The sequence below is a fragment of the Cyrtonyx montezumae genome, unplaced genomic scaffold (assembly GCF_038088225.1).
Source record: "Cyrtonyx montezumae isolate F1298 unplaced genomic scaffold, pur_monq_1.0 scaffold_11, whole genome shotgun sequence".
Classification (NCBI taxonomy): domain Eukaryota; kingdom Metazoa; phylum Chordata; class Aves; order Galliformes; family Odontophoridae; genus Cyrtonyx; species Cyrtonyx montezumae.
In genome coordinates, this window is record NW_027071837.1 from 3,931,759 (window position 1) to 3,952,880 (window position 21,122).

Here is a 21,122-nt window from a genome sequence, read left to right on the forward strand (position 1 = left end):
AGCAGTAAGCAATAGTGTTTTCAGATGGAGGACTGAGTTGCTTTGTCATGCTAGTTCTTGGTTCAGGAATTTCTCCACTATTGCATGTTAAAATTGGGTTTGTGGACTCTGTGACGTGGTGGCTGATACTGATATCCTCTGATGTCTTCGGAAAATGCAGCAGAAGCAATTTCCAGCTCATGACACAGGAAACTCCTATGTATCAATAAACGAAAATTGACATGAAAGCAGGATCTGTGGAAAGACCTATACGTGAGAATCATGCCTGTATGCTTTCTTTGTTGGAGGGTGGTCACAAAGTGAGGATTTTTACCAAGCCTATTTAGATCCCCATAAGTGGATTTTGACAGGAGTCGGGATACGGCCACTGCCAGCTGCCTGTGAGTGTGTATGTACGTTCTATACCTCTGTAAAACTAACACGCTATGATGACAAAGTAAATCTCAGTAGGAGGGAACAGTTAGTAAAACTTTAAAGCTCATAAGTCATTCATTGACCTCAGATTTCACGAATTTTAATGAAGTTAGGGGAAAAAAAATGAGAAAAGCCACGGTGTAGACCCGGTCTGTAAAATCAGACAGCACTCTTTCAACTGTCGACTGAAAAAGCTCACATACAGCTTTGTATAGTGCTTCAAGAATAGCTCTGAAAAATATAAGATTTTCATTCTGTAGTTCAATGAAGAGTTGCACTGACTACAAGAGTTTACATGTTATACTTGCAGCAAGTGCAGCAGCTTTTTTAGCACTGCTGTAACACTGCCCTACCCTCTTTTACTGCCCTCCCTGTTTGCCACATCACCAGCTGCCTTAGCCTGCGATCCTGTGAATGTGCTGGTACCACAGCCTGGATGCAAGGAGCAATGGATATCTGGACAGACTTCTCAGCCTCTACAAGCAAGCTGCAGCTTTGCAAGATGGGAAGTAAGAGTTCAGCTTGATAACAGATATCCTTTGCTGCTTTTGTTTTGAAAATAGTAGATGAGTAAGAGAAATATTATGGTTTTATCTGGTATGCAGCAAGGCTTTAAATTTGAGTTTACTTACCTCCTAAGTTCTCCACATATCCCTTGTTTGACCACAGGTTTTCAAACATAGCCATGGGAGGGCTACGGGGTAATTGGCTAGCAGCCAAGGGACTGTATTTAATTAGTGAGGAATGCACTGGCCATTGCAGCATGTTCTGACTACAGGTGCTGATCTGTTCTCTCTTCAATCTCAAGGACTGCCCTCCTTCATGCAGTACTGCATATAGCAATTTGTGCCACTTATGGAAAAGAATATGCTCAGTGGTGGATACTGCTATCTGAGCATTTCTAATTTCGGTTTATTGCCAGAGATGCAGGTAATATCATTGGATTTTAGGGTCCTGCTGCTGTCTTGGTCTTACTACAGATGAATCCCAAAGTCCCAAGGCCTCAATGGATTCACCTCCTTCTGTATGCTTGTTTGATTAACCATTTCAGGATAGCTGAGTCCGATCTTACTGGATTCATGCGGAGTTTCATATGATTGATAACTCTGAGAATTTAAGCTCAGAGTGTACCAGGCTAGAATACCCAGAGCAAAAATGTCCTTAGTCAAAGCCTATTAACTGAAATGTCTGCATTTAACTGAGGTTCCCATTAGAACACTGAGGCTACTTTTTCATCTGCTGCTACTGGTCTGAAGTGATGTGCTTTAGTGCTCTGAGTTATAATGTGTTGTTACTAATTTTAGTTTCAAGTAGTCGAATGGCTAAAAAAACCCATGTTGGTGCTGATTTTTAAACTGAAAAAGTTAACTTGTGTCTTTCAGGTCATTTTAGATATATAAGGCGACTGTGAGTGCTTGCCACATGATTCAGGTAAGCTCTAGTTATGCCTATTGAAGGGTAATTCATGGTTTTAGTTGAATAATTAATATATCTTGTGTAATTCTGGCTCTTTTAAACAACAGGAGAACTGCAGTTCTCTGTGTGCTTGTTTGACTTCTGTTCTACGCTTTTCAAGACTACTTTTTCCAAGTATCTTTTCTCTGTTTTACTTTAATACTTTTATTTCCTGCAGTTTTAATTTCTCTTCTGCCTACGTTGCATAATACAAATGGGATCTGAGAAGAAGGGAAAAGGGGCTGTGTGGTCCTGGTAGGAATCTCCAGATCATAAGGGCTGAGCTACCACACCTTGAAGGGCACAGTCCAATGTTGGTGACTCTTCCCATGAGAAACAAGTTGCAGAAAGTACCATTTATTTTATATTTTTTGTTTAGCATGCTCCAAAGCTGAGAATACAAATGCTATGGAAACCTTGAGTCATCAGTGGCTCATCACAAACTTCTCTGTGCTGGGCCATCACTAGGCCTTTGTGATCTTCCTTCTTGAATCTTCAGCCCTGTTTCCTTTCCTATACAGAAAGTCTGAGCCTAGCACTGATCACCCCCCATGTCCACTTCTCTCCCCCACTCTGCTGCTTTCTTCTCTATTTATTTTTGCCCTGCTAAAGCAGTGAAAAGACACAGCAGGGGGTATATGTGTTGGGAGGAAAGGGGATGCTGGAGAAGGGATATTGAAAGGAGAGACAAGAAAGAGTGGGAAAGCTTGGGGGTAAGGGACAAGCTGCCCATCATTGGCATGGGGATACTGCAGAATATGAATTGTGCAAATCTGGAGAAGTGTTGTGGTGATGAATGAGCATAATGTGACATGGAAAATAGCTGGCACAAACTCCCACTTCGGTTGGGTTTTCCTTGCAAACACGATGGATTTAGTTGAATAGGGAATGACTAAAGCTTGAAAATGTTTCTGACTGTTCAGACATTGTTTGAAAGAGAACTGGCATTATTATAGCTTTTTAAAAAGGGTGGAAAAAGTTGTAATTGCAGAGTCTTGTTTCTTATAATTGTTGCTTATAAAATCTTTTATTAAAGTAACTTTTTTTTTTTTTTTAACGAAACTGAGTGACGTCAAGGTGGAGTTTGTTTCTTCTTTTATTTCATTTCATTTTTCCTTGTCTTTTTGCTCACTGAGGGAAATCACTACTTGCAGTTAATTGTGGAGAGTGGTTGCTTGGTGTTTTGTAGAGAGCATCAAATTATTATTGGGGACTTGGGACTTTTTTTTTTGACCGAGAATGGAGGACAGCTGCAATTTCTGCCCTTTCAAGACTGAACATGAAACAGAGGCCACAGTTAAATGCAAAAACATAAATTACATTTTTCCTTGTTTTAATGTGAGATTTGCACTAAACTAGAAAGAGTGAATGCAACGTTCACCCTCTGCACAATTATTAGAATGGTTGCTGCAGGGAAAATGGTGGGAAGGTTGGCTGCATTGTGAACCTCTGCGAGAAGTGTCTTCTACCTTAAGAGAAAACCTGCCCGAAGGTTTGGAAGAGCCAAGCAGGAGAATGCAGAGAACTGTTCACTACTCATTGCTAACATGCAACACTTGGCCTTGTAGCTCTGTGCTGAGCAACAGGAAATGCCACGCTGTTTCCAGGAACAGCCAGTGGCAGATGGTTAGAGGCGAAGAAAAAGTGTACATGCAAAAACATCTTAGCTTGATATATCCTCCTGGCATTGTGGGACCATCATGGTAAAGATTTGAAAACCCCAAAGTTTCATCTTCCTTACTGTGTTTATCTGCTGTTGATCACACTGCCCATGAATTTGTTTAATGTCTTTTAAAATCCATTTGTAGGGAACCCGATTTGGCAGTGGGGTTGGACTCGATGATCTCTAGAGGTCCCTTCCAACCCCTATGATTCTGTGATTCTATGATTTTCAGGCTCCACAATCTCTTGAAGCAATGACTGCCACTGTGTGATGATGGACTGTATGAAGGAGTACTTCCTTTTGGGTGTGTTTGTTCCTGCTGCATAATGATTTTGTTGGATACCTCCTCAGCTTTTATACTGGAAGAAAAAGTGAACAATCATTCTGTATCTCCATTCTCCATTCAGGACTTTATAGACTGCTATTGTTTCTCTCTGCAGTCATCTTTCTTTTCTTTCGACCTGAAGAGCTCTTGCCTATTTAATTCTTCCTGAAGTGAAGCTGTTCTGTACCTCAAAAAGATAAATGTGGACTTCTTATTACTCCTCTTTCTTCCTTCTCTCAGATAAAAGTGCTGAGAAAACGTTATACAGGAATACCATAGTTAAAAGATTATTTGGTGTCTCTTTGTGCCAAAATAATTAGCCTTTAGCTCCTAGAATTTGCCCAAAGTTTCTGAAAGGAAAACTCTGTTCTTGTAAACCTCTCCAGTTTGAGGTTGCATTCATATCCTGAAGTAGATAAGAGCACACAGCAAGTAAACAGGAGAAATGTCTGGATCTGAAGTTCAACTTTGCTGCCAGCAACCTTCAAGCTTAATACACAGAATCTGAGTGAGTGCAAGGAAGTGACAAAACTGGGACCTGAGAGATCAGGAAGTTCAGTAATTCAGACTGTGCTGAGCAACGTCAGCAGAGCTAAACAGGAACGGAGAGAGAGCAGAGTGTGGGCTGTTGGTTTGGTGGTGGTGGTTGGGGTTTTTTTGGTTTTTTTTTTTTTTGGTGGCTTTTTCCCCCCTTCATTTATTCCAGAGTAACTGCATCTTCTGGCATGGGTAAATCTTAAGAGACAGAGTAGTAGATAAAAAAGTAAATAAAATGTTGCTGTCTTCTCTGTATTCCCATCTGGCATAAAAACCCAATTTGAGAGAGGCAAATCCAGGAGTCTTCAGACTCATGGGAAAGCACCTGCTGGGAGCACCCTGCTGTCCTTTCATTCTGGCAGACTTGCAGTTTTCCACCTTGTGCCTTTTTTTTTTTTTTTCCCCACTGCATCAGACCCAAGCTCTTCAAGACTTTGCACACCTCTTTCTTGCTTGCTGCCATGTCTCAGTTCTTTCTGTTTGCCATGTGGCCTGTGCTGCTGGCAGTTCTGCTGCCCTCACTGCTCCGGCTGGCTCCTTTTTATCGCATGACCCTCTGCATGGAGCTGGTCTGACAAGACAAAGGTTTTATCTCTGGTTATGCTTTTACTGGAAACGTGTTTGTTCCAAACACCTACCAGATACCTAAGGAGATGTGCCTTTCGTTCCTCTTCCTTGGTTATCCAGAATAAAAAACATTACTGAAGGATTGCAGAGCCTTTGTTTTATTCTCCAATGTGCTTGCTTTTTGCTGAGTTTCCTTCTGACACCAGCAGTGTTTCTTGGGCCTTCCTCTCCTGTCCCGCCTTGTTTTGTTACCACCCACTTATTAGATCATGTCTGAAATTAGCTTGAGAGAACTACAGGGCAGGGTTGATTTCTTGTCTTTTAACAAGGGCTTGGCACGGTTTTGAGTGCCTTTCAGATTGGGGGCAGGGTGAGGAGTGACAACAAAAAATAAGCCACTGTGCATCTTGGGGAAACCAAGGCAGGAGGGCCAGGTACCTGCAGAAGATGCTGGTTGAAGGTCTGTAGCAGGAACAGTAAGAGCTTATGTGGCACTAAAACTTGTGCTTTGTGCAGATAATCCTGTCTGCTTCTTTAGCCATCGTCACTGAAAAATAGTCATTAGGATAAAACTGAACTCTTCTGGGGATAAAATAACATTTTGTAAAAGTCTTGTATTTTACCATTAGCATTTTCATTACACATTTTTTTTTCCGTAGTAGCTTTGTGGGGTTTTTGGGTATTGTAGTTTTGTTTTCTTGGCAACAAAATAATGATAAATATATTGATGCCATTCAAGAATTCAGTTTCACAAGGTGATGATGATGACCTATTAAAGTGATGTTTTTTCTGAGATGCTACCTCTTGCAGCAGCTCCGTGCTGGCTGGGGGTAGTGGGTGTGCCCCCATGGACTGAAATGATGCTGAGGGCTGAGGAGTGACACACACACCAAAACCAGAGCTGTGGGTATGTACAGGACTTGGGGCTCCCTGAGACTTGAAGCCTGGCGTGCTTTGGATCAGGTGCAAGCAGGATGTGGAATGCACCATCAGGTTAGCTGAACTTTCTCTGTTGGAGATACTTTTGACAGCTGTACTTTTGAGTTCTGTTGCAGGTGAGACGTGTATATATGATATAGTAGAAAGACATAACTATGTCCAGGAATGAAACAGGCATGACTTTGCCCTTTTGGTGAAATGTCTCACTTCAGAGTAGATCCCTGGTCGATGTGAGTATTCTTTGTCTTGTATTTTGCCTTGTAGAATGTGATAAAAAACAAATCTTGCTACTTTTCACATTCGTTTAGTTCATACTGCTGCTTTCCACTTGGGTACTACTACAGATTTAAAATAATGCAAATATATTTTTATATAATGCCTTTCCTCCAAAGATCCCAAGCTGATTTGGCCCAGTTCCCAGGTGCAGCTTAGCAACACTTAGCATTAGACCAGTAAAAGGAAGTAACAGGGAATTTCACACAGTTCTTGGCTGGCTGTCAGTTCAAATGCACCTACAGGTCAGAGCATCCCCAGGGCTCCTCCAGCCTCTGAGCCCCTGCTTGCTGTGGCTGTGGCTGTGACTGCCTGGTATGCACGGCTCCTGCCTCAGGCGGACAGAAATCCTTCTCCCATTCTTTTCTCTGTTGTCTCCCAGCATGCACAAGGGATGATAATCTTTGTTGGGAAAACTCAGTGAGATTTACATGGTCTTAGTCTGATGCTATTTGCAGTTTGATCACAAAGATGCACTGAGCTGAAGCACATATTTTTGGATTTGCATCTCTCTGCAGATGCATAGATACATGCAGTATTCTAATTTCTTTTTCTCATCTTCACATTTACAGTAACCCAGTTCTCCAGCATGTTGCACTTACTGTTTCAGTTTCATTTCCAGTAGTCAGAATGGTTTTTGCTGCTTTTTGTTATAGATTCAAACTTTTTGAACGCTGTTTCTTCTCTGGAGGGATTCTTGGACTTTGAAACAAGCTCTCATATGGAGATCCTTGCCTGTCTGGAAATATGCTACAGCATGTTTTGCTGTTCCAAGTGTCTCCTCGGAGACATTTTGTCAGAATTTTGCTTATCTGCTGCTATTGCAAAATGATCCACCATCTTATGCAATCAATCACTTCCTCAAAGCCTTCTCATTGGTCTTTAAAGCAAAATAGAAATTAAACTGTACCTGCTGTTATGCAGGTTGTGGTGATCTGTCTTTTACCTTTGGACCACGGGCAGTATCAGTGCTCACATGAAAACCTTGCAGAGGCACTGGGAGCCCTCTGAACCATGATGCAGTTCGGTGGTCGTGGCTGGCAGACCTGCTAGGGCCTGAGGGTTGTGCTTTCTTTCCTGAAAGAGCCAAGGACAGGATAGTTCTGTCTCTTTTGTGGAGCTGTGTTGGTGCACTGTTGCTGCCCTGCTGGCAGCAGCTGTCTAGGAATGGCTGTGTGACAAGGAGTGTAGCTGGAGATGCATGTCACTCCTTAGTATGGTCCCAACTGAACTGAGATGCATGGCTGCTCACCTTCCTGGCCTCTGTAATGTACAGGAAAGGCTTAAACTGTGGGTTTGGGGTGAGAGAGAGAGAAAAAAAACAGTGCTGGCTGGGCTCTTCCCCTTCACTAATAGGCGTCTTTTACTGAAGTGCATGGAAGAGATGACATGACTTAAATGAAACTCTCAGATGTTCCTTGAATTATTTTCCTGAGCACAGAGCTTTCTCTCTTTGTGGTTAAATATGACAGTTATAGTGTAGTATTTATGCACAGTCAATAAATCAGCAGAAAATGGCTGCAGACAGGGCATGTATCTGTTGTCTGTTCCTTGTACTTCAGCTGAAAATGAAATTTTTGACTTTGCTGAAGCCTGTGGAAAGAAGCTCAAGTGCCAAGGGAAGTTCACATAAAGTCTGGAGACCCACAGTAATATGGGATTTGCACCTCAGCTTCCTTTGCTGTGTGCAAACCCACACTTTTCAAATGTGGTAGAAGGCTGACTGACTTTCAAACTCATCTTTGTCCTTAGTGGAAATATAACAGAAAGGAGATGGAGCAAGTGAATGGGACAGAAGTCTTTAAGGGCTGTTACAGTTTGTGGAAGCATGTCGTGTACTTTCAAAATCAGAAAGGAAAAAAAATAAAAGTGCTGCTGAGCAATATCCTGGAACATACTCGTCTACTTTTTGTTGTTTTTTGGTTTGTTTTTCTTTCCAGAAGGGGCTGTGTGACATTGGCAGCAGCAGCCTGTCCCCTGCCATTGTCTGGCTTAAGAGTGGCAAACTGCTGAGGGGTGAGAGTATGCAGCCCTGATATAGCACAAAATATCAAAGGTCTCGAATTTGCTCAGCTTCTGCCATCTCAGATATAATTCTCTATATTCTCACTTTGCTGTGTAGTTATGGAGCTTTGGAAGGATGAAGTTATTGTTTAGCACAAGTTTTTACTTATCTTACTAGAGATTAACTGCACACAAATTCTTATTAAATCAGACATTTCTGAAAGGGTTGACATAGATTTAGGGCTGGCTAAGTGTTGAACACTCCTAAAATCTCATTGTGATACTGAAACTCTTGTCTAATGTGCTACTGTGTGAATCAGCCCCGTGGCAGCTCCTTTTCTGGATAATAGGGATTACACTTCCCAACTCGCTATATGGATTAATAACTGTTTTTACAGTTATTGAACAATTACCATTTTTGCTCTGGCTTGATGCTTTTCAAATCAAGTCATCAGGGCAGCTGTATTACAAGACCAAGACAGGGAGTGCAGAGTGGAAGGAGGTTTGAAGGATTTAGCTGTTGAACCAGATTTTAAATGGATATTTTCTGACTAAGGTACCAAATGTGTCTCAAATTCATATGGCTAATTGGTGCCAAAGTTGATGCTCTTCACTGTCAGAAGGAACAGGGCTAGCAGGTACTTATTCAAATAAAGTAGCTAGGTGAGAAAAAAGTAACAGGTGAAGCAATACAAAAGCACTGAGAAATAAGGAACTAGAGCTAAAATTCTGTTAGAGGCCACCCCTTGGATATTAAGCTTATTGACAACTTACAACAGGAAAATGTACAATTGATCCATTTGATCATTCTTACAAAATAATGTTTCTTTTTACTGTGTGACAGAATATCTACACAGGAGAGATTTCAAAACAGTTAAGCGTTAAGTTAATCTGCAGGAGCTGTTCTGATGAATTTCCCCTTAGAGACAATTTCTTTAACTATCAGAGCTGAAGAAATTAAAATGAGTGCAATTCCAATTGAAAATGAAGAATACTTTGAACTTTATAGATGCAGCAAATGTCTGTCAGCATAGCTACCAGGCAGTCAGAACTGAGAACAAATTGTGGTGGTAGTACAGAACTACTCACTCTAACTCCATTCATGCACATTAATAACTGCGCTGTCCATTATTTTCAATAATAATAATAATAATAATAAACCCTCATTAGAGGAAGTAAATGACTTGTATTGTGCCCAGAAAATTGCTGGACTTTAGCTTTTGTGGTATCCAGCAGGAGCAAGCTCCAAAAGCCAGGATCCTCAAGAGAGGGAGAGTATGTGAACCTTGCCTGCTGCTGCCCTTAGAAAGGTCATCCTCTGAAACTGGAAACAGAGTGTTTTGTTTTGACCTTTAAATATTATGTTTGAATGAGAGAGGACTGGCTTTCAAGTTTCAGGCGGTCTGGATTTAAAAAAAACAAAACAAAACAAAAAAAACCCATGAAAATGTGAGGGTATGAACTTGTAATTGTTTAGCATTTCATGCAGCCCGGCTCGAGGACACTGTAGGACGTGAGGCCCCTGGATTGCCAGTTCGAATTGGCTGAGATCAGCTGGAATCAAAAGTTAGTCTCTGACTTCATCTGGTTGATGTGAGAGAAATGCATAGGTGGCCTCATCAAGTTCTCAGTGCAGGAACCTAGCGGTGTAAGCTGGCATCTCCTCCCAATAGTTTACTTTCCATTCAGGCCTTTGCAAATCTATTCCTATCCAGGAGCTGTCATTCCAGGCTGACACAAAAAGTACGGTATCAGCATTTTCACCTTATCTGTAGAGATTCAAATCCTGTTCCTGCAGTCTGGCTCCACTGATATGCACTAACACTTACATAAAATTATTTATCTGTTTATCCCTCCTGGCATTTCTGCTATGATTGCTAACGTCCACAAACTTTAAACACAGCTGCAGTCACAGATATGTAACTTACAGAGAGGGCCTAGATAATGCAATGGAGTGGCCAAAATCGACGGTACTTGTTTTCAAAACAAGCTGCTTCTCAACTATTAATTAATCCACTTAAAGCACACTGCAATTAAACACTCTGATAATATGACGTGGGAAGTATTAGCAGGAGCTTTTAAAACAACCCCCCCCAAACCTCTTTCTAAAAACACCGTGGGGACACGGGAGCATCGTGTGCTCCGACTGCTCCTGTGACCAGAGCACATCCCTCAATTACCCGGATTTACATCGGATTATTCTGACCAAGACGGGTAACGATATCTTCGCCAACCTCTGCGTGTCGTAATGCTTTGTAATGAGGATTTTAGCATTCTCCTGCGCTGTTGTGAAACGACTGTTGCCCAATGAACTCTGAGAAACACAGTGAGCAAAGAGCAAAACAAACGAGAGAAAAGCAGAAGGAACCACAGCGCTGGAAAATATCATCAGCTATTTAATTACCGCTCACTAAGAGAACAGCACGTGGAAGGGCGGAGGGTTTAGCGCTTCACCGGCCAGGAGCACGGCGGCCACGTCACGGGCGATCACCACTCCGCTCGGCGCTCCCCGGCCGTCGAGGTTATACCGCGGCCGCTACCGCCGCCGGGCCGGGCGGGGCGGCCCCTGGGGCGAGGGGCGGGGAACCCCGCAGAGGGGCGGGGCGGGCTGACAGGTGTGTGTGCGCGCGCGCGCGCGCGCGCAGGGGTCTGCCGGCACCTCCCTCCTCGCCCCGCCCTCCCCCTTCCTCATGAATATGCAAATGAAGGTATAATTCGCAGCCAATGGCGTGCGCGCTAGTCACATGGTGCTGGTGGAAGCTCAGGGAAGAGAAGTTGAGTCTCGGCGAACACAGCAGCTCAGTACCGCGCCGCAGCCGGAGCGAGCGGAGCCGGGGCGGGCGGACAGGCGGCGGCCGGGGGCGGTGAGCCGCTGCCCCCTCCCTCCTCCCCGCAGGGTGCCCGGCGGGCCGGCGCTCTGCCTGGACCATGCCGATCCTCCTCTTCCTCATAGACACGTCCGCCTCCATGAACCAGCGGGCGTATCTGGGTACCAGCTACCTGGACGTCGCCAAGGGCGCCGTGGAGATCTTCATGAAGGTGAGTGCAGGGCCGGGGGTGGGGGGAGGGGGCCCGCCGCCCTCGTCCGCCCCTTCCGCCCGCTCACGCCGCTTCTCTCCGCTCTCTTCGCAGCTGCGGGCCCGGGACCCGGCCAGCCGCGGCGACAGGTACATGCTGGTTACCTTCGACGAGCCGCCTTACTGCATCAAGGTAACCGAGCCCCCTCCCCGCCGCCCCGCGGAGCTGCCCGCCGTGCCGACCCGGCGGCAGCGGCTGGTGAAGATGGCGGACATTTTGCTTTTGTATGGAGGAGAGAGGCTGAGGGCGCTGCTGAGATGGAGGAGGGGGGGGGGTGGGGGAGGAGACGTACGGCGGCGTGATTCACCGCCGCGCTCCGCCTCTCGGGCCGTTGCCCGCCCGCCCCCGTGAGGCGGTGGCTCCCGCGGGGCCGCGCAGCCCCGAGCGTGGATGGCGGCCCGCCGGCCTGAGGACATCGCAGGGCCGCCGGAGCCGCCTCCTCCCGCCCGCCCGCGGCCGTGGGGACGGAGCGGGAGCGGCCTCGGGCCGGCCCGAGCTGCGGCCTGCTGCACGGCGCCGGGCCCGCGCCACGAGGTCACGGCCCGAGGGACACGGGCGGTGACGCTGCTCGACGGCGCGGCCTCGCTGTCACACATAAAAGCACGAAACACGCGTCTGCAGTGCTCGAAGCGTGCTGCAGAAAGCATCCCTGCTGCGGGAGGCTCCTGCCTGCTGCCCCAGCTGGAGCTAAGCGAGGAAAAGTTGTGAAAAAAACAAAACAAGTGTTTGCTGATATTTCTGCCCCTGTCACAGAATCACAGAATCGTTGGGGTTGGAAGGGACCTCTGGAGATCACCCGCTCTAACGCCCTGCCAAAGCAGCTCCCTAGCCCGGGGTGCACGGGTGGGCGTCCATGTGGGTCACGAACATCCCCAGAGGAGACCCCACCACCTCCACGGGTCTGTCTTTTGATACTGAGGGAACGTAACTATCAGGAGGTGGGAGTCTCAGTTCTTAGCACTGTATTTACACAGCTAAACACGAGGGGATGGAAAGCTTTTTCTGTGATTTCTTTTACTGTTACGTTGCCACGCTATTTTTACCCCATTACATTACTTCTGCCTCTTGCCCCTTTCTTAGAATCTGAGGCACAGATCTGATGATATTTCTGTAACTAGGGAGCATTCGTTTTTTGCTGTAGAAGCTTGAAATTTGCCAAAACACCTCAGCCCCCCCCCATGGAAAGTGGCTTTATATTTTTTTAATCTCTTTACAAGGTGTAACACACACATCCTTCTTCCTGATCCCAGTTTGTGACTGGGTACAAACACCAAGTGTCTGACAGATCCCTGGGAACTGGATTTCCTGTGGTGAGGGTTTTCTCCTGGTTTTGTGTCGAGTGTTTTATGGGAAGGCCTTAAGATGGAGGGAGGAGGCTTCCCACAGATGGTTCTTTATTAAAAGTGGCCCTTCTGGTTGGAGAGCTGTGTGATAGTGTGGCAGATTATTATCACACGCTATGCTCAGATCTGATGGAGAAAGTCCTTATGCTTAAAATAATGTACTAATGAAAATCTGTGTGCCCAGTTCTGGTAATGATTGAAATAAATAGGACTGTGTAGTACCCATTGTAGAATTAAATAATATTTGAAATATGGTGAATAGCTGAGAAAAAATACACCTTTTGGTACTTCTGACATATAAATGCTGACTTTCTAGATTTTCTTCTTTCTTTTAGTATGCTGATTTTCAAATTGGACCCTAACCTTAAAACATTCTCAAAACAGTCTGCCAATCCAATGAATAAATGCTGGTCATAGTTAATGGATCACAATTTTGGTTACATAACTACATCACAGCACCCCAGAAATTGCTGTGGTTCAGCTGCCATCCTGTCTTCTTCAACACGGAGCATTACAGCAGCACCAGCATACTTCAGCCAGCTGAAGGCATGTTCCTCACTAGTAGTTGTGGTGCCCCTTTGGTTTTAACAGCTAGAGTTATCTGAGGAAATCTTTAGTCTAGCCCAGATTCTGTATGTCTTAAAAAAACATTGCTTCCAGAAGAAATAAAATTCAGCTTCCTTTTGCAAGCTGCTGTAGTTGATGTTTGATTAGCTCCTTTAACGGAAGAGAAAACAAACTTGGCAAGTGAACGTATTTTGCAAGTCTGCTCTCCAAGCACGTGCAGTGGGGGCTCGTTTTGTTCAGTGACCGCTTCATCCTTTTTTTCTTCATGTCATTTGATTAGTGTCTCACCGATAGTGCTTAAGTTTAGCAGTAAAACAAGCAAGGGGAATAATCTTGTGGGTTAATTGATGTGAACTGGTTTTGTGTAGTTCAGAACTCGTTTTCCTGCAGCTTTTAAAACAGCCGTGCTGGTTCGTCTGTGGTGGGAAAGAACATCTCAAGAAAACATCACACATGCAGTTGCATTTTGCCTAAATGAAAGGCTTCTGCTGCAGTTTGTGCAATGAGGGGATGTGCTGGAACTGTCCTCAGCATGGGAGGTCTGAAAACGCTTTGAGATGTGACAATGGGAGTGGTTGTGAGAGGAGCCAGGGGACTGCTCAGGGCCCTCTGTGCCATTTCTCTGAAGTGAGGTTGCTCAGAGTGTGTGGGGTGGCCCTGTGAAACCTTGGGGTGGCATGTATCTGAAGAGAGAGGTGTCCCAGGAAGGTAGAGACGGTAAGATGGAGTGGGTAGGAATCTCTTAAGCTCGTTGCATAGTCCCTGGAGGGACACATCACAGCCAGGCTGGATGGGGCCCTGGGCATCCTGACATGGTGGGGGCAGCCAGCACACAGCAGTGGCTCACAGTGGGGCACCTTTAAGGTGCAGTCCATACCATCCCATTCCAGGTTTCCGTGGTTCTGGGTCTGTGTGTGGGTGGTGGTTTGTGCTGCAATCATCTGCAAATGCTGCTGCACTCCAACATTCTCTGCAATTAAAGACAATTTTTAAGTGTTTTAAACACGTGCCGTGCTTGTGTAATGCATAAACCTGCTCTTGTCCAGAAATGGGAGCCTACACAAGTCGGCAGAAAGATGCCTGTCTGTAGCTTCTGTTGATCACTGAGTCACTTATTTTATGTCATAGGAAGGAATGATAGTATATTACTTGCAGTAAGAACATGCAGCCTTATGTTTATACTGTAAGTTGCTTTCTAGATGGAAATTGAAGAGAGGATGCTGTCAGGTGTGTCTCCCTCCACTGACCTGCACTGTGACCTGCACTAAGGTTGTCCTCAATTTGAGTATTGAGCACTCTTGGGGAGCAAATGATGTATACAGTCTGACTCCTTTATATCCAGTAGTGTGTGGCAGGTGTCCATTACAGTTAAAAACACTTGTGTTTAATTTTTGGTATTGGAGGAATGGATGCTCACATATGTTCCTAGTTTTATTGGATGAGAAGAGTGGATTTAAAAACAGTGTTGCTGTCCAGGACAACATCCTTGGCCTTCTGACTGGGATAAATGTATTATCTAATTCTTAGAATGTAGTGCATCCTGGTTTTGAAGACAGTATTAATGGGTTGTTGGAAGTAGGAGCTTGCTCCTTCCCATCTGTGCTTTAACCTGGCACTGCTATACACCCAGGATGTGCCAACCCCACTTCTTGAGCAAGAGGTGGTTGATAATGGAATACCAGGTTGGGAGGGGAGGGGGGAGAGGAAAAGCAGGCCAAGCATATCACTTACAATTCTGCCTTCCTAAAGTCCCACAATCTGCAGTTCAGAGGCCGTGCTGAGGGTTGATGTGTCAATAATGAACTTCTGTGACTTTCTCTAATTTGTATTTGCTGAGTTGTTTTTTGTTACAGCTTCATTTCTGCAAATGTATATTTTCTCTATGCCTGAACATATGTAGTGATTTAAATGGATGAGATCTTAGGACAGTTTCTTTAGCTTTTCCCAAATAATGGTGCTAGAAGTGTGGGAAGAGATGGGGAAAGTCCTCTCATCTGCCCTCCTTCCCCCAAACTTGCTGTTTTCCAGCCATGCAGAAAAAGAGAGGAGGAATTTACAGCAATATCTCCCAAAATTTCTCCGTAAACGGAGCACGTACTCAGATCTCTTCCCAAAAGTTTTGAAAGGGAAAGCAAGATTCAGTTCTTTGTTGTTCCAGTCTTGATTTTGTTAAACCTCCTGTCCTGCTGTTCGTGGTCTGCTCGTGGGTTTGTGTTGCTACTCCAGTCCCAGAAAAAAACAATGGTGGTCTTATGCAGACTTATTAACTGGAGTGCCCTGTTCCCCAGTGACTGCTGTCTTGGGCTGCTGGTAATGATATGGCCTTTCCTCAGTGCTTCAGGAATATTATTTATGACAGTCATAGAATTACTGCTTTTGTGTTAGGTTCTTGTGTGACTTTGTAATACGACCTTCCAAGTGATTGGGTGACAAGTCAGGGGACTGGAAGAACTTAAGTTTACTCTGCTGCATCTGAAATTGTGTGTGTTTGCAGTGTTTGTGAATTCAGGAGTCAGTTGTGACTGTGCTATAAATAGGCTCCCAGAATCTGGGCCCAGCTCTGCGTTCTGTGCTCGTCTGAGAACCAACTCAAAGCTCATGAGAGTGTGTGACTGCTCTTTGAAACCTTCTGTTAGAGAAATATCTCTACTTAATGTTTTAGGTCAGGCTGTCGTTGATCAGTGGACCCCTGTGACTTTGAAGAAATGATCAGTTTTCTATACAGAAAGTCTGACTTCTTGCAAATGTGAGCACTCAGTGGTGTGACTTGTTCACATTTCCTTTTCCAGACAGCTGGAGGCTTACCAACAGGCAGAGCACCTCGGTGCAAAGCAGATTAGCAGCTGGAGGAACTCGAGGGAAGCTGGTGTCAGATAGGTACAAGAGGGAAGGAAGGGATGATGGTAGATGGGAGAGGCCTATCTTTTTCTCTGCATTTGCTGGACGCTTAGTGAACTACCAGCTGAGAGTCTGGGGAGGAGAAAAAAACACTGCAGAATCTAGAATTGAATTGAATGACATGTAGGTAGGCTGCACAGGATGTTATTGATAACTGCTTCAGGAGTCTGTGTTCTGTGCTTATTTACTGGAGAGAACTGTTCAGCAGTTCCTCCCTGTGTGTTTGATAGCAAGGTTAAATCTGTCTCAATGCTAACATCTTTCACTGCTGGTGACGTGCTGAGCAGAGCCAGCCTTGCCGTGCAGCTTCTGCTGTGCTTGATTTTGTCATGGAATTTGCCTATTTTTACAGGACTGGCTTTCAGAATGAATGACTGGCAGCTCCAAACCAGCAATTGGCACTTACTCTGTTAAGCACAATGAATTTAAGAAGAGAAGCAAACAAAAGTCAGTTATTTAAGGAGCACTCGGCCAAATACCAGTTGTCTAATTATTTTGAGGACAAAACAAAATCTACTTAATAGTGTCTGAGATTCCCCCACCAACCAGTTCCTACCTCACTCTTCAGCCTGCCTTATCACTTAGATCTTTCATTGGAGGAAGTGTGCACTGTGCGTGCACAGGGGCCCTTTTTTTTTGCTTTTAATTAACCCTCTGTCCGAATTGAACAAGTAAAGCTGAAGGTGATAAAAGTGAGATTTGCTTTTTAAGGACTGCTGTGTCTTGTCTACCTACAAAAATTACTTCATTGAAAACAGCTGTGGAGTTGGCATCCCTGTAGCAGGCAGGCGGTGCGCCCCGTAGCCCCCCTCAGCTCACAGAGGCACTGAGTGGCACTCTGCTCTCCAGCAGAGAGCAGCCTTTAAAGAGCACTTTCCCTTTCTTGAGAAACGTCAAATTGAGTAGAGTAAAGCTCAGATGTGCTATTAAACATGCATAAACATGCTGGTTTTCCTTCTCCCTATATGGAGTGACTGCTTCTTGCTATCTGTTTGTGACTTGCAGTCAGCGTGCTCGTACAGGAACCGGTGTGACGAGGAGAAGCACTGAACGAAGGAGTTTTCTGCATAGCAGTGTACCTTTTCCTTTCTTAAAAGCAGTAATATTCAGAGTGATTCTTCTAAAAGAGAAAAATAGTTTGCTACATCCTGAAATGAAGGCCTCTTGTTAAAAAAGGTTAATGCAAGATGATGGAGTTTTTGAAGAAAGAGTATTTAAATGGAAGGGCTGTTCAGAAACAAACCTTGTCGCGATGGATGGACACAGCTCTGCTGGACTGTCACTTCTGTCCTTAGTTCTGGAAGTTAGTTACATATGTAAACCCGCTACCTCTCCTTACAGGAAAGGAGAATCTGTGTTGCTGTGTTGATTCTTAGCAGAAATATTTTGAGCCATTCTGTTCTAAACAGGAGTTTGCAAAGCAAAACCTTGTATTCTGAAGTGGGATGCTGCTTTGTGCTGTTGGTGAGATGCCAAAGGATTGGAATGGAAACCAACATCTGTTGTTCATAGCCAGTGTAGTAATTCGTTTTTATATCTTTTTATTTGGTTCTTTTTTTGATCTTGGACACGTTCAAAGATGTAAGCCCTTAAGACTACAGGATAAAGTAGACAAAAGTAGATATGTTTGCACTAAGAGGCTTAATTCATCCTTGGTGCAAAGGTCGCTTTTATTTTAAAAACAGAAGCTTAAAATGTGTAATCAAACAGTTAAGTTGGATCTCCCTAGTTGTATTCTTGCAGTGAGATTTTCTACAAGAAGGGAGGTCCTTTGTGAAAGTGGTTCCTGCCTGGTATAGTCTTTATTAGCTGCCTCCTCCCATTGGGGCTGCTTTCTGGTTCTCCATGTGTGCCTTTTCATGGCTTGGTCATGTTTCTGTAAGAAGGTCTGGGCCTCACAGCCTGGCTTGGTGGTGGAGCTAAGAATAGGCACAACATACTTGTGTGATATCTTGAAAATGAGTATTTATTTTTAACCTTCATGAAAAGCTAATAGTGCTAAATGCTGATTCTCACGCAGCGTGGCAGTGGAAAAAAGTAATTAAGGCTGCTGACACTGGGGCAGTGTGCAGTGTTTGTCCTTGCTTGGTTCTTTGGAAAAGCTTGCCAGGAGGAACAGTGACTTGCTGCAGTTGTACAGGAGTGATGATCTGAGCTTGTTTGGGGGTAAGACAGGTCTTAATGCTGTCTCCTGTGGCATTTTCATGCTCCAGATAGTTGCAGTCAAATGGAGGGGAAAAAGTTGTTTCTGTGCTGTGTGACTTGGAAGGCAGCTTGTGGCCTTCTGGAAGATGGGTGCTTTTGGAGGGGATGGCAGTGCCCTGAGGGCCCTCTGGGAAGCTTCTGGATGTCTGCAGCCTTCAGTGGGTCTCCTCTTCCTGTATTTTTGCATGCTTGTAGCCCTGGCTTTATTTAATGGCATAGGCTACAAAACAAACAAGACAGAGGAAAACAAAACAAAACAACCAAAGAAGGGCGGAGTCAGTTGCTTTGTAGATGCAGATTGTTATTTAAGAAATTCACTCCTGATTTAGCCTTGGAAGCTTTCCTTCCTTCGTGAACCACGTGTTGCAATGTACTGCTTAATATGTGGCTCTTACCAACAACAGCAGCAAAATGTAGTGTGGAGTAATTAAAAGTAATCTTTGCATTTTTCTTGTTAATTGAAGAGTAATTTTAAAAAATGACTGTGTAGAAATCCACTTCAGATGTAAGCAGTGTGTTCTTCTAGGGTTGAGGTTTTAGTGAAGTGCCAAGGAGAAACGTTCATCCTTGTAGAGGAACTCAGTGATTGTGCAGATCAGGATCAGCGATTTCCACAGACCTGTGTCTGCTCAGTCTGCAGACTGCTTGGGAGACAGACCTTCTTAATTATTAGTTTCTGAACTAAAGGGCCAGTCTCACATTTAACCCACTTACCGTGTTTCTTTTCATAACCTCCTATGAGGACTCCCCAGGAAAGCAGCAAAGAAAATGTTAAAGATTATTATGGGCTACCGAATCACCTCTGTAATTTTGCTTTTTAAAGCTGCAGACAGCTGTTGGTTCAGCACTGTTTTCTGGGATGCTTTTAAACTCTTAGAAATGTAAAGCAGCGTGTGACCTTGCACATCTTTGTAAGATGGATGTCTAATAACTGAACTGCAGACGAACATCCACGGTGTGGATAAGCTGGTGTGTGTTCTGCCCAGAAGTGAGAGTAGTGCATTAGTACTGGTCTTTGTAGCACGTGGGCTGCAGAGCTAATAAGGGTTAAAAAAAAAAAAAAAAAACTAAACTAAAAAAACGCACTTTGCTTAGTGGGAAAATCTGCATCTGTGGAGTCAGATCACTTGGTTCCTGAAGTCGTGGCAAGAGGTGTATGCAGGCTGTGGCTGTGGCTGGGCTGGCAGCACCCTGCCATCATGGTGTGACTGGAGGAAACACGTTGATGAGATGACCTCTGTATTTATTGCTTTGTTTCTTGAGATTCAGAATAAGGTGTGAGACATGTAACATTTGGTGAGCCACGCTGGTTCGGCAGTGTGCTTTTGGAAGGGACAGGTAGAATGTGAGGATTTTCAGCGTGAATGTGGATGGTGCTGTGTCATCTCAGCTCTGTGCTGTAAGGCTATAGGATCATGAGCAATTCTTCTAGTCCCAACAGTGTGTCATGAAGGATGCCTTGTGATGGTAGCACATGCTCTGTAACCTCTTAGCTATTGTCTTTTTTCCTTGTGACTTTTCCTGCAGTGCTGGCAGCAGGAAGAGCCAGGGGTGGATGGTGCTGAAAGGGAGCCTGGTGGAGTGGAGGAGCAGCGGGCCCTGGAGTCAGGGTGGAGTGCTGTTCAGTACACCCGTATTTCAGTTGCTCCACTCTTCCCAGTGTTTTTTAGATGTGCTTCTAATGGTGTTTCTAAAACGGCCAAACAGCAGTGCATCGCCTCTTGTGTCTGCAGTAGGGTCCTGTCTGAACTTCACTCTGAAACTGTTCGGTGTTCTGCTTCACAAAAACACATTTTCACGTGAAAACCCAAAGCTGAGCTCCCATGGCTTGCTAACCAAAGCGTGCTCATCTTTTTGTCCAGTGTTGTCCACAGTTCTCATTTGTTCCAGAGGACTTGGGTAGCAGCTGCTTGTGTTTTTCAGACTTCTACCTAGGGGAAGGGGACACTGGAAGAATGGGGAGTGGAATTAGTAATACAGGTTAGTTATTGTGTGCTGGAGAGCATAATGCAGGCAGCAGGCTTGGTCCCATCACTGCTGGATCCTCTTCCCACAAGCGTTGCTGCAGCCCAGCACGACCTGCTGCTGTACGTGCAGCAGTGCTCCAACACCAGGGCAGCTCCAACTCCTTGTGCTCATTGCCACCCCGTACCTTGCTGGTTTCAGACCTGTGTGCTGTGATCACTTGGTACTGGAGGTCTTCTGATCTCATGTCTAAGAGCTGAGTGTTGTCAACAGAAAAGAATTGGTTTTACAGGTTTCTTTACTGAGGGCTGTGTGATGCTGTGCAGCAACAGGACACTATGGTGCATAAAAGCATGCAGGTACTGGGAACCAGGGAAGAGTTACACTGCAGACAAAGAACAGGCAGAACCTGTGAGCTCTGTTGTCTCAAGAGTGGGAGTCCTAAGTATTTGAAGAGGAGTTTTGTGTCTGTGGTTGTGTGTTGGAGCCAGTCCTTGTCCTGCCCCATTGGCTCAGTGCAAACAAATGGTGCGGATGAAGTTGGTAGGTGATGTGTGTTGTGTGGTGGTGGTTTATTTTAGAAATTTTAAATGTTAAAATGGTACAGAGTGTTCCATGGCATAATTAGTACCTCTCATCGACTGTGCTGGTAAATCTCTGAACATCAGATCTGAACCAGTGGGAGCAGTGTGGGCGTTGTGTACCTCTGCAGAAAGGAGACGGATGGATGGTGTTCCCCCTCCTTCCCCTGTCAGCAAGATCTGTTGTAAAGTTACCAGCAAACAGAACTTGAGATTTGGGAGGCAAACTGCTGGTGTCAGTACGAGTGGTTAGTGTAACACAGGCTGTTGTGATTGCCACGCTATGTTGCAAATCGTCTCCTAACTTG

At 44.8% G+C, this 21,122-nt stretch overlaps 1 protein-coding gene across 7 annotated transcripts in view; it reads left to right on the forward strand.

Moving 5' to 3' along the window:
* Positions 1-10,744: 10,744 nt before the first annotated feature.
* Positions 10,745-21,122, forward strand: part of LOC136044237 (integrator complex subunit 6-like) — a 33,020-nt gene continuing 22,642 nt past the window's right edge. For 3 of the 7 annotated variants that reach the window (XM_065729430.1, XM_065729432.1, XM_065729431.1), the window contains exons 1-2: positions 10,745-11,216; positions 11,310-11,387. In XM_065729430.1, the coding sequence (XP_065585502.1) occupies positions 11,106-11,216; positions 11,310-11,387 (189 nt within the window). In that variant the 5' untranslated portion in view covers positions 10,745-11,105. The remainder of the gene's footprint in view (positions 11,217-11,309; positions 11,388-21,122) is intronic. The other 4 variants (XR_010621796.1, XR_010621795.1, XM_065729427.1 and 1 more) reach the window with 3 other exon arrangements.